This window comes from Pseudorca crassidens, chromosome 11, assembly GCF_039906515.1.
Source record: "Pseudorca crassidens isolate mPseCra1 chromosome 11, mPseCra1.hap1, whole genome shotgun sequence".
NCBI lineage: Eukaryota > Metazoa > Chordata > Mammalia > Artiodactyla > Delphinidae > Pseudorca > Pseudorca crassidens.
Window position 1 is genome coordinate 9,231,291 of NC_090306.1, and position 17,250 is coordinate 9,248,540.

At 36.8% G+C, this 17,250-nt stretch overlaps 1 protein-coding gene across 3 annotated transcripts in view; it reads right to left on the bottom strand.

Annotated features, from left to right (window-relative positions):
- The window catches only part of LRP6 (LDL receptor related protein 6), a 172,928-nt gene that overhangs the window by 20,932 nt on the left and 134,746 nt on the right, over positions 1-17,250 (bottom strand). For all 3 annotated transcript variants that reach the window (XM_067695713.1, XM_067695712.1, XM_067695711.1), the window contains 3 exons: positions 12,455-12,657; positions 10,299-10,510; positions 9,235-9,425 (listed from right to left, as the gene is read on the bottom strand). In XM_067695713.1, the coding sequence (XP_067551814.1) occupies positions 9,235-9,425; positions 10,299-10,510; positions 12,455-12,657 (606 nt within the window). The remainder of the gene's footprint in view (positions 1-9,234; positions 9,426-10,298; positions 10,511-12,454; positions 12,658-17,250) is intronic.

Sequence of the window (17,250 nt, forward strand, 5' to 3'; positions counted from 1 at the left end):
GTTATTTTAAACTATCGGAGATGCCTCTGAGAGTAGGAACTGAGAGGAGGAAGTAGAGCAGTAGACTTGGTTTTTGTAGGCCAATTAGAACCATTTGATTTCTATACCTACATGTATTACTTTGATGAAAATTAAAATTAAATTTAAACTGTAACACTAAGAGTGATTAAAAAAAGATTAGTTGGTGGTAGTGGAAGGATGGCCTCAATTGGACAACTGGGGAAAATAAGAGGTCAACAGTGTTGCTGGAGGATCCCAGATCTACTGATTGACTCTGATGGCAGTTATAAAACTCTGGAATCAGCAATGAAAAGACATTTATTCAACAATCTAAGCATATACTAAACACAATGCAGTATAAAAGCTCTGTAGGAGGCTAAAAATACTAAGTAGAAAGATACCCCATGAAAAAAGTATATGATTATCTGTGAACATGTAAGGAAGGGGGGAAAAAAACCTACCAACATTATACTAATCTTATTCAGAAAACGTAAAAAAAGGAAACATTTCTTTTTATGAGGCCAATGTAACCTTGATGGCAAGACGCCAACAAGTACATTATAAGAAAGGAAAATTATGGGGTAATCTTTCTAATGAACACAGATGTAAACATCTTAAACAAAACATTAGCAAATCAAATTCAGCAATATATAAAAGGGATAATGTATCATATCAAGTTTGATTTATTCTAGCAAACTAAGAACAGAAGAGAATTTCCTTAATCTGCTTTTTAAAAGTTATCTACAGAAAAACCTTAGCAAACATAAAACCTAATCAAGAAGTATTGAATGCTTCCCCCAAATCATGAAAAACAAAAACAAAATGAAACAAAAAAATCTAAGGATTCTATTATTTTATTCAATATTGTACTGGGGGGTCCCAGTCAGTTTAATAAGGCAACAAAGAAAAAGGACTGGAAAAGAAAAAATAAAACTCTCCCCATCTGTAGACAAATGATTCTGTAACACAGAAAATTCTAATTTAGCAAGGTCCCTGGGAACAAGCACAATGTACCAGACTGGGGAAGAAGGGAAAAACTGTATTTCTATATTCCAGCCACAACCAGAAAATGAAATATTAAATATTTAGACTACTCTTTATTACCAGCATTCAAAAACATTAAATACCAAGGAATAATTCCAATGAAACACAGGCAAGACCTCTACACAGAAAACTACAAAACACTGAGGGAAATTAAAGTTCTAAATAAATAAGGGATATACCATGTTCATGGTTTAGAATCTAGACTAATATTATAAAGATAACAATTCTCCCTAAATTGATCTATAAATTCAAAGCAAACCAGAAAGAATTCTAGTAGGTTTTTGCTTTTTGGTGGAAGAGGCTGATCCTAAAATGTATTTGGAAATGCAAACTGTCAACACTAGCCACGGTAATCTTAAAGAAATACTAAGAAGAAATACTAAAGATGTACACTGCGAGATAAACTTGTTATAAAGTTTTATTAATTAAAACAATACTATGTAAGACAAAGTGACCAAGGGACGATTAGAGTCCAGACACAAAGTTACACTAATATAATCATTTCATTTATAACAAAGGTGACAGGAGAGCACAGCAGGGAAAGGATGGTCTTCTCAAAAGAAACAGTGTTGAATCAAATAGTAACGTGGGAAATAAAATATAACTTAACCCCTGTCTCACACCATACACAAAAATAAATTCCAAATGGATTAGAGATCTAAAATAAGAAAAGTTAAACAAAAACATTTTAGGAAAAAACACAAGAAAGTATCTCTGTGACTATGCAGAAGTCAAAGATTTCTTAAATATAACATAAAAGGCACTAATCATAAAGGGAAAAATTAATAAACTTTACTACAATAAAAATAACTTTTTTCATCTAAAGACACCACTGGGAGAGTGAAAAGGTAAATCACAAACTGAAAGATTTATGTAATACATATCTTTCTCTATAGAGAAAGTATGAAGGCATACCAAAAATTATTAAAGAAGACTTATAAATGGAAGGATACCCCACAGTCATGAATGAAAAGACTGAATTCCTTAAACATAACAATTCTCCACCAATATGTATGTAATTTGATAATGGATTAACATCCTGAATAAAGAATTTCTAGAAATCAGCAATAGGAAAATGGGCAGAAACTACGAATTGCAATTCACATATGAAATATGAATGACCAATAAATTAATCTCAAATTCAAATAGAGAAATGCATACTTTATTAACAATGAGATATACCTCTAAAACTATTGGATTGGTAAAAACTCAGAAGTCTAAAAGTACCAAGTACTGGAGGAGAAGCTCATATACTTCTATATATGCAAAACTGTGGGTATTCTAAACTGATATAATCACTTTGGAGAGCAATCTGAATAGATATAGTCAAGTTGAATATATACATACCACATTAGACAGTAATCCCACTACTAAGTTTAGGCCACAGAGAAATATTCAAATATGTACATAAGAATAAACACTGCAGCACTGCTTTTAATGGCAAAAAATTGGAAATAGCAGTTTAGATAGCAGAATAGAGAAACTGTAGAATGATCATCAATGAAATACTATTTAGCACTGAAAATAACTGACATAGATTTGTGGATCAACAGGGATCACCTCAAAACCATGATATATCTGAAAAAAGCAAGTGACAAAAGAATACATGAGACTACTTATACTAATTTTAAAAAGTGAAAAGAAGTTTAAATGTGTGCGTGTACATGGTAAAAAATACAGAGAGAGAGCGAGAGAGAACGAGCAAGAGAGAGAAAGCAAAACATGCATGGCAAAGAAACACATCAAAAGTTACCTCTGAGGAAAGAGGGAGGAAAACAGAACAGGGGAGGGATACACAAGGGCTTCAAATTCTCCCTAATGTTTTTTTTTTTTTTTTCACGAGAGAGGAGGAAGGAAGGTTCAAAAGAAAATATGGCCAAACACTAAGATTTTTTTTTAACATCTTTATTGGAGTATAATTGCTTTACAATGGTGTCTTAGTTTCTGCTTTATAACAAAGTGAATCAGTTATACATATACATATGTCCCCATATCTCCTCCCTATTGCGTCTCCCTCCCTCCCACCCTCCCTATCCCAGCCCTCTAGGTGGTCACAAAGCACTGAGCTGATCTCCCTGAGCTATGCAGCTGCTTCCCACTAGCTATCTATTTTACGTTTGGTACTGCATATATGTCCATGCCACTCTCTCACTTTGTCCCAGCTTACCCTTCCCCCTCCCCATGTCCTCAAGTCCATTCTCTAGTAGGTCAGCATCTTTATTCCTGTCCTGCCCCTAGGTTCTTCTGACCATTTTTTTTTTTTTAGATTCCATATATATGTGTTAGCATACGGTATTTGTTTTGCTCTTTCTGACTTACTTCACTCTCTATGACAGTCTCTAGGTCCATCCACCTCACTACAAATAACTCAGTTTCGTTTCTTTTTATGGCTGAGTAATATTCCATGGTATATATGTGCCACATCTTCTTTATCCATTCATCTGTCGATGCACACTTAGGTTGCTTCCATGGCCTGGCTATTGTAAACAGACCTGCAATGAACGCTGCGGCACATGACTCTTTTTGAATTATGGTTTTCTCAGGGTATATGCCCAGTAGTGGGATTGCAGGGTCATATGGTAGTTCTATTTTTAGTTTCTTAAGGAACCTCCATACTGTTCTCCATAGTGGCTGTATCAATTTACATTCCCATCAACAGTGCAAGAGGGTTCCCTTTTCTCCACACCCTCTCCAGCATTATTGTTTGTAGATTTTTTGATGATGGCCATTCTGACTGGTGTGAGATGATATCTCATTTTGATTTTCATTTCTCTAATGATTAATGATGTTGAGCATTCTTTCATGTGTTTGTTGGCCATCTGTATATCTTCTTTGGAGAAATGTCTATTTAGGTCTTCTGCCCAGTTTTGGATTGGGTTGTTTGTTCTTTTGTGATATTGAGCTGCATGAGGTGCTTGTATGTTTTGGAGATTAATCCTTTGTCAGCTGCTTGGCTTGCACATATTTTCTCCCATGCTGAGGGCTGTCTTTTTGTCTTGTTTATGGTTTCCTTTGCTGTGCAAAAGCTGTTAAGTTTCATTAGGTCCCATTTGTTTATTTTTGTTTTTATTTCCATTTCTCTACGAAGTGGGTCAAAACGGATCTTGCTGTGATTTATGTCATAGAGTGTTCTGCCTGTGTTTTCCTCTAAGAGTTTGATGGTGTCTGGTATACATATAGGTCTTTAATCCAGTTTGAGTTTATTTTTGTGTATGGTGTTAGGGAGTGTTCTAATTTCATTCTTTTACATGTAGCTGGTCCAGTTTTCCCAGCAGCACTTACCGAAGAGACTGTCTTTTTCTCCACTGTATATTCTTGCCTCCTTTATCAAACATAAGGTGACGATATGTGTGTGGGTTTATCAGTGAAATTGGCCTGTAGATTTCTTTGTGACATCTTTGTCTGGTTTTCGTATCAGGGTGATGGTCGCCTTGTAGAATGAGTTTCTGAGTGTTCCTCCCTCTGCTATATTTTAGAAGAGTTTGAGAAGGACAGGTGTTAGCTCTTCTCTAATGTTTGATAGAATTCACCTGTGAAGCCATCTGGTCCTGGGCTTTTGTTTGTTGGAAGATTTTTTAATCACAGTTTCAATTTCAGTGCTTGTGATTGGTCTGTTCATATTTTCTATTTCTTCCAGGTTCAGGCTCAGAAGGTTGTGCATTTCTAAGAATTTATCCATTTCTTCCAGGTTGTCCATTTTATTGGCATAGAGTTGCTTTGTAGTAATCTCTCATGATCCTTTGTATTTCTGCAGTATCAGTTGTTACTTCTCCTTTTTCATTTCTAATTCTATTGATTTGAGCCTTCTCCCTTTTTTTCTTGGTAAGTCTGGCTAATGGTTTATCAATTTTGTTTATCTTCTCAAAGAACCAGCTTTTAGTTTTATTGATCTTTGCTATCGTTTTCTTCATTTCTTTTCCATTTATTTCTGATCTGATCTTTATGATTTCTTTCCTTCTGCTAACTTTGGGGTTTTCTGTTCTTTCTCTAATTGCTTTAGGTGTAAGGTTAGGTTGTTTATTTGAGATGTTTCTTGTTTCTTAAGGTAGGATTGTATTGCCATAAACTTCCCTCTTAGGACTGCTTTTGCTGCATCCCATAGGTTTTGGGTCATTGTGTTTTCATTGTCATTTGTTTCTAGGTATATTTTGATTTCCTCTTTGATTTCTTCAGTGATCTCTTGGTTATTAAGTAGTGTGTTGTTTAGCCTCCAGGTGTTTGTATTTCTTACAGATTTTTTCCTATAATTGATATCTAGCCTCAAAGCATTGTGGTTGGAAAAGATACTTGATACGATTTCAATTTTCTTAAATTTACCAAGGCTTGATTTGTGACCCAAGATATGATCTATCCTGGAGAATGTTCCATGAGCACTTGAGAAGAATGTGTATTCTGTTGTTTTTGTATGGAATGTCCTATAAATATCAATAAAGTCTATCTTGTTTAATGTATCATTTAAAGCTTGTGTTTCCTTATTTATTTTCATTTTGGATGATCTGTCCATTGGTGAAAGTGGGGTGTTAAAGTCCCCTACTATGACTGTGTTATTGTCGAGTTCCCCTTTTATGGCTGTTAGTATTTGTTCTTATGTATTGAGGTGCTCCTATGTTGGGTACATAAATATTTACAATTGTTATATCTTCTTTTTGGATTGATCCCTTGATCATTATGTAGTGTCCTTCTTTGTCTCTTGTAATAGTCTTTGTTTTAAAGTCCATTTTGTCTGATATGAGAATTGCTACTCCAGCTTTCTTTTGATTTCCATTTGCATGGAATATCTTTTTCCATCCCCTCACTTTCAGTCTGTATTTGCCCCTCAGTCTCAAGTGGGTCTCTTGTAGACAGCATATATACGGGTCTTGTTTTTGTATCCATTCTGCCAGTCTGTGTCTTCTGGTTGGAGCATTTAATCCATTTACATTTAAGGTAATTATCTATATGTATGTTCCTCTTACCATTTTCTTAATTGTTTTGGGTTTATTATTGTAGGTCTTTTCCTTCTCTTGTGTTTCCTGCCTAGAGAAGTTCCTTTAGCATTTGTTGTAAAGCTCGTATGGTGGTGCTGAACTCTCAGCTTTTGCTTGTCTGTAAAGGTTTTAGTTTCTCCGTCAAATCTGAATGAGATCCTTGCTGGGTAGAGTAATCTTGGTTTTAGGTTTTTCCCTTTCATCACTTTAAATATGTCCTGCCACTCCCTTCTGGCTTGCAGAGTTTCTGCTGAAAGATCAGCTGTTAACTTTATGGGGATTCCCTTATGTGTTATTTGTTGAAACACTAAGATTTGACAAAGATGGATGGCAGAAATTCTACACTTTCTGTATGCTGGAACCATTTCATAATTAAGGGTGGAAAAACAAACAATAAAACATGAATAGACAAAAAAAGAAGCATTAATAACGATAGTCTTTTGTTTACAAGCAGCTCATGCAGCTCAGTATCAAAACAACAAACAACCCAATCCAAAACTGGGCAGAAGACCTAAATAGACATTTCTCTAAAGAAGATATACAAATTGCCAACAAACACATGAAAGAATGCTCAACATCACTAATCATTAGGGAAATGCAAATCAAAACTACAATGAGGTATCACCTCACACCAGTCAGAATGGCCATCATCAAAAAATCTACAAACAATACATGCTGCAGAGGGTGTGGAGAAAAGGGAACCCTCCTGCACTGCTGGTGGGAATGTAAATTGGTGCAGCCCACTATGGAGAACAGTATGGAGGTTCCTTAAAAAACTAAAAATAGAATTACCATATGACCCAGCAATCCCACTACTGGGCATATACCCTGAAAAGACTATAAATCAAAAAGAGTCATGTACCACAATATTCATTGCATCTCTATTTACAATAGCCAGGACATGGAATCAACCTAAGTGTCCACAGACAGATGAATGGATAAAGAAGATGTGGCACATATATACAATGGAATATTACTCAGCCATAAGAAGAAATGAAATTGAGTTATTTGTAGTGAGGTGGATGGACCTAAAGTCTGTCATACAGAGTGAAGTAAGTTAGAAAGAGAAAAACAAATATTGTATGGTAAAACACATATATGGGATCTAAAAAAAAAAAAAAAAGGTTATGAAGAACCTAGGGGCAGGACAGGAATAATGACACATATGTAGAGAATGGACCTGAGGACATGGGGAGGGGGAAGGGTAAACTGGGACGAAGTGAGAGAGTGGCATGGACTAATACATACTACCAAATGTAAAATAGGTAGCTAGTGGGAAGCAGCTGCATAGCACAGGGAGATCAGTTCAGTGCTTTGTGACCACCTAGAGGGGTGGGATAGGGAGGGTGGGAGTGAGACACAAGAGGGAGGAGATATGGGGATATATGTATATGTATAGCTGATTCACTTTGTTATAAAGCAGAAACTAAGACACCATTGTAAAGCAATTATACTCCAATAAAGATGTTTTAAAAATAAATAATGATAGTGTTTTGGATTTTCTTTTTTTATTTGCTAAACTGTCTTTAATAAACATGTGCCGCTTTTATAACAAAAAATAAACATCATAAACGAAGAGAAAAAGAGAAAAGGAAAGAAGGGGGAAAACCCACATTAAATACTAGAAAAAGTTATAACACTGTTATAATAAATAACTATCATACACACGAGAGGGGATATAAGAGATACATGTGATCAGGTAAGGGAAAGAACATACTATGCAAGGTGGGTGCATACACACGCAAAGTGAGTGCATGACTGTTTGGAATCAAAGAAGGCATAATGGAAGGGAGGCATTTGAACCTGAAAAGACAGAATTTCTTAAAATTTTAAACAAGTTACACATATATGCAAAAATATAAAACTTATATGATACAGAAATAAATACTCTTAACATATTAGTATGCTAACCTTACATACCTTTCTCAAGGTTTATGTGTTTGCATATTTCTCAAGGAATATACAAAAATACATACCTATATTTTTGTTAATAGTATACATATTGTCTGTGTGTGTGTGTGTCTGTGTGTGTGTGTGGTACACACATTTTTGGAGGCAATTTGCCAGTATATATAGTATATAGTTTGTGTGTGTATGTGTATTTATATGTGTGTGGATGTAAAATATAGTTTTAAATTTCAAATAAAACTAAATCTTAATAAACATTACTATACAACTTAATTTTAAAAATCATCCTTCTATGTCAGTACACACAGATCTACTGAATGACTGTAATAATTACTGAATGATTGTAATATTTCATATCCCTGATATACTAGAATGTATTTCTCTGTGATAGACTATTACAAATAATGCTCAGCAAACACCATTGTACAACAGGGTCAGTGTTTCTGTAAGACTGCTATACGCAAGAGAAAGTTACCAGCAAATGGCCCTCCAAAAAGGTTCTACCAATTTCCACTTCTACAAAAGTGTACGAGAGCATGCCATTTTCTACCATTCTGGCCAATGTTGGGAATAATCAACACCACATTTTATGACTCTGATAGATATAAATAGTGTATTATTTTAATTTCATTTTCCTGATCGCTAGTGAGACCACACAGAGTATTTGGACTTCAGAAATTGGGGGTAGGGGAATAAACATGATTGTAAAGAGAGGACCACTGAGAAATGAGAAAGTAAAAAGTATATTTGAAGACAAACAAATTATTTCATTAAAACACACCAGGAATCTTAAGATCATTTGAGCTTGAGGATGAGTCTGCGAAAGGAAAATACCAACTTAAGCATGCAACCAGACTTTTTTTCTTCAGGTTCTAAGAGTACCCTGAAGGGTTTTTTTAGTATAGTTAGTGACATGATTAGAAACCATGCTTCAGAAAATTAATTTAGGAACAGTGTGTAAACTTTCAGGGGGGAAAAAATCAGCAGGCAGGAGACTAATCATAGGCTAGAATTCAGGCCAGAGATAAGACAAAGTAGAGCAGAAGAATTAGAAAAGAAGAAGAGATGCATTAGAAACATATTATTTACGGAGCCCAAATCAAGAAAATTCGCAAGTTATTACATAAAAATGGAGTAATCATGTTGATGGTTAAAGAAAAAGTGCTTCCCAACCAACTTGATGCTGACTATTCTTAGTGAATAAAACTGTAAAGAAATGTGTACAAAAATAATACAATAGAAGGAAAATACAAATGCTATTGGTGAATCATCTCAATAACTCAAATCAAAATAAGGAAACACATTTCTTGGGTACCTGAGAGATCACTGCTTTCAATTCGCCGGAGATCTGAATCAGCCCAAAAGAGTTTGCCCAATCTGCTATCAAGAGCTAAAGCAATTGGTTTACTTAAGCCACTGAAAAAGAGGACCTCCCGTTCTGTTCCATCTAAAGCAGCTCGTTCAATTTTGGGAGACCTTTCCTGAAGATTGGTAAAATACATATACCTGAAGAGAAAGGAGGAAACTATAAGTTTACCAAAGTAAGAAATCACACAAAATGAGAATACTGCTGTTGATTAAGACAAAAGGAAGTAAAATAATATTTTTAAATCTTATTTTAAACGTTTTAAAACATATGTTTTGAAGGTCATGGGATATATTTCAATTTCAGTAATAGTAACAAAGGGTGCACAGAAGTTCTTAGGGAGTTAACTTTAAGGAATTAATAAAACAAAGTGTTAGATACAGGCAGCCTTATGCTTTTGGAATAATACAATATAATAAATAAAATAGCAGTAATCAGAGAGATCTGGACACAAAATTTTAACTTTCTTCTCTATTAGTCTATTTCATAACTGAAAATAAGTCATATATGAATCATTTCTTATATTTAACTTCTATAGTTCATCTCTTTCCTGTAACTCCTTTGAAGTAAGCTACTTTCCCTGCTGAATTCCTTATCATTCATTCAGATTCAAGTAAGTATAATTTATTAAATGCAAAGCTCTATATTAAATGAAAGAAGGCATATTAGTTCTTATCATAAAAGAACCTAAAATCTAGTAGAAAACATAAGACTGAAAAACAAGTATAAGGTAAAGTGGAAAGGACTAAGTATAACTAGAGAGGTACAGACATAGAGCGGTGGGTATTTGAGAGAAGAGAATGTTACATCTGGCTGGGGGTGGGGCAGATCAAGGGAAACTTCACAGAGGATGTTACAGTTCAAACAGTCCTGGAGATATGGGTAGAAATTAGAATTAAAGCAGTAGTGACTAAGGAAGGAAATTCTAGACAGTAAAATCAGAGAAAGCAAGAATATACATGGGCTGAAAAGGAAGGCTGATGAGGGTTTCAGATGCCACCTTAGTAACATACCCTTTTTCTGGGTTTACCACAATGGCTCGAGGTCTGTCTTGCTCGCCTTTTAACACCACTCCAATCGATCTCCCATCTAATCTTGTTACATTAATGACATTGGTGGCCTCGCAAGTCCAATAGATGTAGCGGCTATAAATGTCAATGCTGAGGTCATAGGGCTGTATTTCTAGGTTCTGATTTGGAACTGAGCTCACAACCACTGTAAAGCCCTAAGGGAAGAAAAAGAAACACACACAGAAAATTGGATTCCAAGCCAGACAGCTCCGAGGAGACCACTCACAATACTTATACTTACGTGGTCACACACCTGAGAAGGAACTCTCAAGTCTCAAGCGACATTTCTTAGTGAACATTTCAAATGTTCCCTTTGGTTATTACAACATAAAGCAGTAGAGCGAGCTGAGGCCATATTGGTTGCTCTAAGAAGCTGATAGTGCACTGATCAGAAATGAGAGTGAGAAGGTGGCAGCTGTCCCTGTAAACCAGAGACAACTGCGGCTAGAACCACACTCTAGAAATACCTCTAAAGCGGTGGTGCTCAACCAGTGGCGATTCTGCATTTGCAAATGCCTCCACCAGGGGCACTGGCCAATGTCTGGAGACTTTTTTTTTTTTTTTTGCGGTACGCGGGCCTCCCACTGCTGTGGCCTCTCCCGCTGCAGAGCACAGGCTCAGCGGCCATGGCTCACGGGCCCAGCCGCTCCATGCGGGATCCTCCCCGGACTGGGGCAGGAACCGCGCCCCCTGCATCGTCAGGCGGACCCTCAACCACTGAGCCACCAGGGAAGCCCTGGAGCCATTTTTGATTGTCACGCCTATGAGACTGTAACTGGCTTCTAGTGGGGAGAGGCCAGGGATGCTGCTAAATATCCTATGACGTACACGTCAGACCTCCACACAGAGAATTATCCAGCCGAAAATGTCAACAGTGCGGAAGTTGAGAAACTGCTCTAGAGACAATAGCAATTAGTCAGGGCTACAAACCACATCTATCAGTCATGTCCTTCTCTAATCCTCAAATCTACCCCCCACCAAATTTTCTTTTAAACAAAGCCAAGCAAAAAGAGAGGCTTTGTTCATCTGTTTTATCTGAATAAATTATATTTTATTTACTCGGCATCTCTGAGGTAACACTCCTTAATAAGGCTATCTCATTTATTTGCTATGTCCTCAGCTGTATAACAACAGCTATAATTTCTATCAACTAGTTATCAGCCTATTGGTCCTGGCCTACACCGTGTAAAGTGCATCTGTAGTACACCGCTACAACTATACCCCTAAATGATCCTCGGCAGCCCTAAATACACTATCTCCTTGCTCTTGTCAGACAAGACATGAAAAATAAGTAATCTAATCTCCCTAAATTTTAATGCATTAAAAATGCAACTTAACATTACTGTTAAAAGGAAAATGACAAATAATTATTTATAGTAATCCCGGTCTAATACTGCTTGGACACAGAAAGAAAGCAAAGAATTATGGACAGTGGTATGTAAATCATGACTAGAATGTAAGCACAGATAAGACATGTTGATAATATTTTCATTCCTATCCCATAGTCACCAAATAATAGTTACCAAAACAAAAACAAAAAAAGATTAGACTAATGATAACATATCCTAGATGTAATTTTACTGAGACTGTGTTTTATGTTTCCCATCCTCTGAACCTTTTAAATACTAGTTAACTAGTAACACAACTATTATTTACTGAGGGCCCACTGTGTGGTAATGGGCTATGTGCTTTTACATTCCTTTCAGCTAAAAAGTTCATAAGAGTCCTAGGTGAGTGACAAAGCTGAGATCAGAACCAAGTGTGTATTTGATTTCAAAGTTTCCAACACTCCATGTAAATGGAATTAAAAAAAAGAAACTATATAAATGATACAGGTGGCACTGACAGTCATACTAATATATAAGTTATTTTAATACAACACAATCTTCATTCTAACAGAATTATCAAACAATTGTTTACTCAAATATCATTAGGAGGGAAAAAAGCTGCTAGGTTCAGAATTTCAGTTTTACACACACACACACACACACACACACACACACACACACACACGGAGTCAAGACTTCAGTAAAATAGGATGGTTGGCTGGTCCAATTACTAGGCAGAAGAACTGGATTTTGAATGCAGCCCTGAATTACCTGGCTGCCATCTTCTTGTGCTTTTCGGATCATGTTCTGTCGTGAGTCAACCCAATAGAGTTGCTTGTCCAGCGGGTCATAGTCAATGGCCCGGACATTCCGAAGGCTGTGGATAGGAAGGATGATGTCAGGGCTCTGCTGTTCATCAATCACCATGCGGTTGATGGCACTCTTTTGACTGAAGAGCAGGAAAGTAGTTGGAGCTTAAAGAAAGAAAAAAGTAAATAGGAAACGTAGTTACCCTAAGTCTTGTATCACTCAAAGATTTGATCAGCCTGTTGTCTGTATCTCATACAAAACAGACATGTATGTTGAAAAGGTAAGGTTGAGATAAAACCCTTTGGAATGCCTCCAGAAACTCTCCTAGAGGTAACACTGATCGGCACTCTGGTTACCAAACCAGTTATGAATTTACCCCATGATAACAGCCAACTAGCCACTTTTTCTCTGTCTTGTCCACAGCGGTATCACAGGACACTTGATTTTAATGAAGCATTTAATAGAGATAGACAAAATTCTCCTGTCTGCCAAGTAAATAATCCTAACTCCTCCATAACCAATTCTTGTAGATGGAAGGAAGCCTGGGTCTCCACAGGTCAAAGAAGAAACTTCAAGATTGGTTTTAGTCTCACTTCTCACACTATTTAGTCACTTGATCTTAACTAAGGCCCTAAACCTCTCTGAGTCAAAATCTACTCAACTCTAAAATAAGGTCATAGCTATGTTGTCCTGCTCATTGACTTGCTATAAAAATTTTACAACATATGTGTAAATACTTGAAAAACTGTAAGGCATTATGGCAATTATACCTCAACAAAAAATTGTAAGGCATTATGTAAATGTCAAGTAAAAATAACTACTGTTTATTATTATCAGTAGTAGCAGTAATAAACTTGGTATTAGTAGGATTCAAACCAACCCTCACTGGTTGCAGATATAGGCTTAATATTTTGCATAGTGGGTTGCAAGGAGAGGGAGCCAGTTAAAAAAAAAAAAAAAAAAAAAAAAAAAGCACACTTAAGTTGATGCCCTAAATTTATGAAATGGGAAAATGCAACAGAGACAACACTTCCCTTTCCCAGGGACTAGGCCTCTGCATCTCTAACCTAGAAAAGGATAGCATCTGGCAGTGCTACCAAAAACTTCAAAGTCTAATAGCATTTTTTAAATCTTCATTTAAAATATATGTAAAAATTCTGTAATTACACGTTGCTCAGTCACCACCTAAATCCAGGAGAATTTTGTCCTTCTCAGGGATATAAACATAAATGGCCAAGACAGAACTCCCTGCTTTATTTCCCCTTAAACCCCATTCTTCACAGCTCCATTATTTGTGGTTCCCTGGTTGACTTTACGTTTACACCCAAATGTATACTGGCTTAAATCCCGAAGAAATTCACTGGTTCTCACAAAGAAACTTGGTATTCACAACACTGAAATTCGGCTTTGAGTTCCTCACTGGCTAAAAGTCCATACCTAGCTTGGAAGATTTAGAAAGTATTCCAATGATCCCACTGGAACTCTCCATTACCTGGAGTCCATGACATATTGATTTAACAATTTTCAGCAATTTTAGTAGAACCCATGCCTTAAGCAGTAAGAATACAGGTCACAACAGAGTAGTTAACAAGTTTCCCATCTTTTTTTTTTTTTAAAGAATTATTTTTTTGGCAGTACTACATTCTTGTAAATCAAGACAATAGAAAAAAAAAGTTCTGAATTCTAAATTTCCAACAAAATAAGCACCGCTTATACTAAGACATACAATGAAACTTAGAAGAAAGACCCCACAGTTTTAGGTGTCAACTTTTCCTGCCTGGGAAATAATCAAATATATATTTGGCTCCAAGTATGTTTCACTGGGTACTTTTTTTTTTTTTGAGTCAAGTTTTAACCTTTAATAAGATTCCACAATTAGGTGTTCTAGAAATGTAGATTAAGACAAAGCCAAATATGGCTCCAAAGAAATGCTTGTTTCAAAGTCTATGGATGACATTAATAATTACAGCTGGCTAAATATTTCTAAGAGGAAGCTAATGTTTTGACTTATTTACAAAAGTGACAAAGAATATGCAATTTTGTAAACCTCAATCCATCCTAATTTATGTAACCTCTAGCCACCACTCCCTCATCTCCTGCAGAATGCTTTCAAAACTGTCCTATGAGGCTGTCTCTGTTTTGCATTCCCACAACGAAGACAGCCAGCCACACGCAGAAGCTGGAGGATGATGTAGGAGGAAGCTCTTCAGCTCTCCTTTGAAGACACAAGTGTTCACCCAAAGCTGAAAGAAAGGTATTACTCTGGTGTAAGAACAGCATAAATGACAAGGCCAAGCCCACCATGTCTGACTGTGCCATCTGTGCATTGTGCCAAAGGCGCCAAGTAGGGACTGAAGTCCAGTCCACACTTCATTAGCCAAGTCAAGCACCTATGCAGCTGCATCTGCCCAGAGGAAACACCTTTTCCCAATTTGCACAAAGGTTCCATAGAGGCCAACCACTTCAGTACTGAACAAGGGATTACACAATTTGGCCTCCTCTCTGACTTAATTTCTATTCACTGTGTTCCAGAGACACTGGCCTCCTAGGTGTTCCTCTAATATGCCGAACATGCTTCCCCCTAGGGCCCCTGCATTTGCTATTCCCTTTTGCTTGACAGGTCTTCTCCTAGATATCCAGCATAGCTCATTTTCTCACCTCCCTCAGTTCCGGACATAGTGTCACTTTTACAGTCAGGACTTCTCTCATGACCCTATTTAACACTGTGATCCTCTTACCCACCCTTTCTTGCTCTTAATTTTCTCCATAACACTCATCTCCATCTAACTCCTGACAGAGTTTACTCATTTAGTTCATTATCTGTCCCACTGAAATGTAAGCTCCATGAGGGCAGGGATTAATGTCTATTTTATTCAGTGCTACATTCTTCACTGGCTCAAATGATGCCCAGTGTGGATTAGGTGTTCAGTAAATATTCACTGAAAGAATAAATGAGTAAACAAATGAAGAAACAAGCATGAGATGATGATAACTAAGGACAGCCCTGTAGCCATGATTTTGAAAGTAAGGAAATAAAATTATTTCAGAAAACTGGGAAAGAAAAGAAACAAGCATTTATTTAGGAACTCCAAGACGTCACACATCATACCAGATGTCATCCAATTCCCCAAATTACTCCATTTTATAGGTGAGCAAACTCAGAACGGTTAAGTAATTTCTAAAGAAAGCCTCAGAAAGGTTAAGTAATTTTTCCCAGGTCACAAAGCTGCTGCTGAATGGAAGAGCACATGTTTTTCCAAATCCTGTCCTGCTTCTTCATTCTTCTATTTAACGATGATTTCTTGAATGACTACTATTTACCAAACACTTTTTTAGGCACCTAAGATACATCAGTGGAAGAACAGGAAAAAAATGCTGCTTCATGGAGTTTATATCCCAGTAAACAGATAACAAGTAATAAGCATAATAAAGAGGCTATAGTATATAAATAACAGAGTGTATAAATTATACAGTATATCAGAGAGTGATTAAGTGTCACAGGAAAAAGAAAAATGGCAGGTAAGGGGCACTGGCAATGTTAGATACGGTGGAAGGATGACTTGCAATTTTAAATCGGGCAGATCAGGTCTCACTGTGGAGGTCACAATTAAGCAATGACTTGCAGGTGAAGTATATCCATGCAAATATCTGCAGGAAGAACATTCCAAGTAGAGGAAATAAGCAGTATAACAGTCCTGAAGTAGGAGTAACTGGCATATTTGAAAACAGCAATGAGGCTGGTGTGGCTGCCATGGAGAGAGCAAGAGAGAGAATGGTAAAAGCTGAGGTTAGAGAAGCAAAGCGGGGGTGTGTGTGTGCGAAATGTGGGGTACAGATCATGCAGGAACTTGTAGGCCATTATAAGAACTAGGTTTTCACTCTGTGTGAAATGGGAGGTTTTGAGCAGAGTAACAACATGGTCTGATTTAGCTTTTGAAACACAGGTCTAGGAGTAAATTACACAATGTTAGAAAACTTTTTGAGGGCAAGTACTTTGTGTTAAACTTCTCTTGTAATCTGCTTTGGAATCTAATACATCTGTGCACAAATATTAAATAGTACTCATAAAAAGAACACGCAACAGGAAGCCTCTTGAAACACTGCCAATCATCTCAGAAAGAGCCAAAGACAGACATTAGGGACACTCAGCACTGATTTCTCAAGACCTTCACTCACCAACTAGCACACACTGGTAAAATCAGCCCAAACAATAATGACCTCAAAAGGTCTTTCCCTATTCTTCTGTCTCCAACACTTATTACCCCCATTTTCTCCTTCCAAAGTTAAACTTCTTAAAAAAGATGTCTACATAACACATACACTACCAGCCCTTCCTTTTCTCCATTCACTTGTTGATCTATTCCCATCTTTCACCATTACCTCCCTGAAATTACTTTTTTCAGGGTTACTAATAACCACCTCATCCAAATATCCAATGGATACTATTTTAGGCCTCACCTTACTCAACCTGTCAACAGCATTAACACAGTTCTATTTTCAAACAATCTTCTCTCTTGTCTTCTGTGTCACTATCTTCTCCTGGTTCTCCTCTGGCCCTTCTCGCTGCTGCTTTTCTGCGTCCACTGCGAGCTTTCTCTCCTCAACCAGAGTTCCTGAGGTTACCAGACCCCTTCTTTTCGCCACACTAGAGTTTGCAAACTATGGCCCACAAGGTAAATCTGGCCTGCTGCCTGTTTTTATAATAAAGTTTATCAGAATTGAGCCACATTTTAAAAATGTAACATCTATGGCTGCTA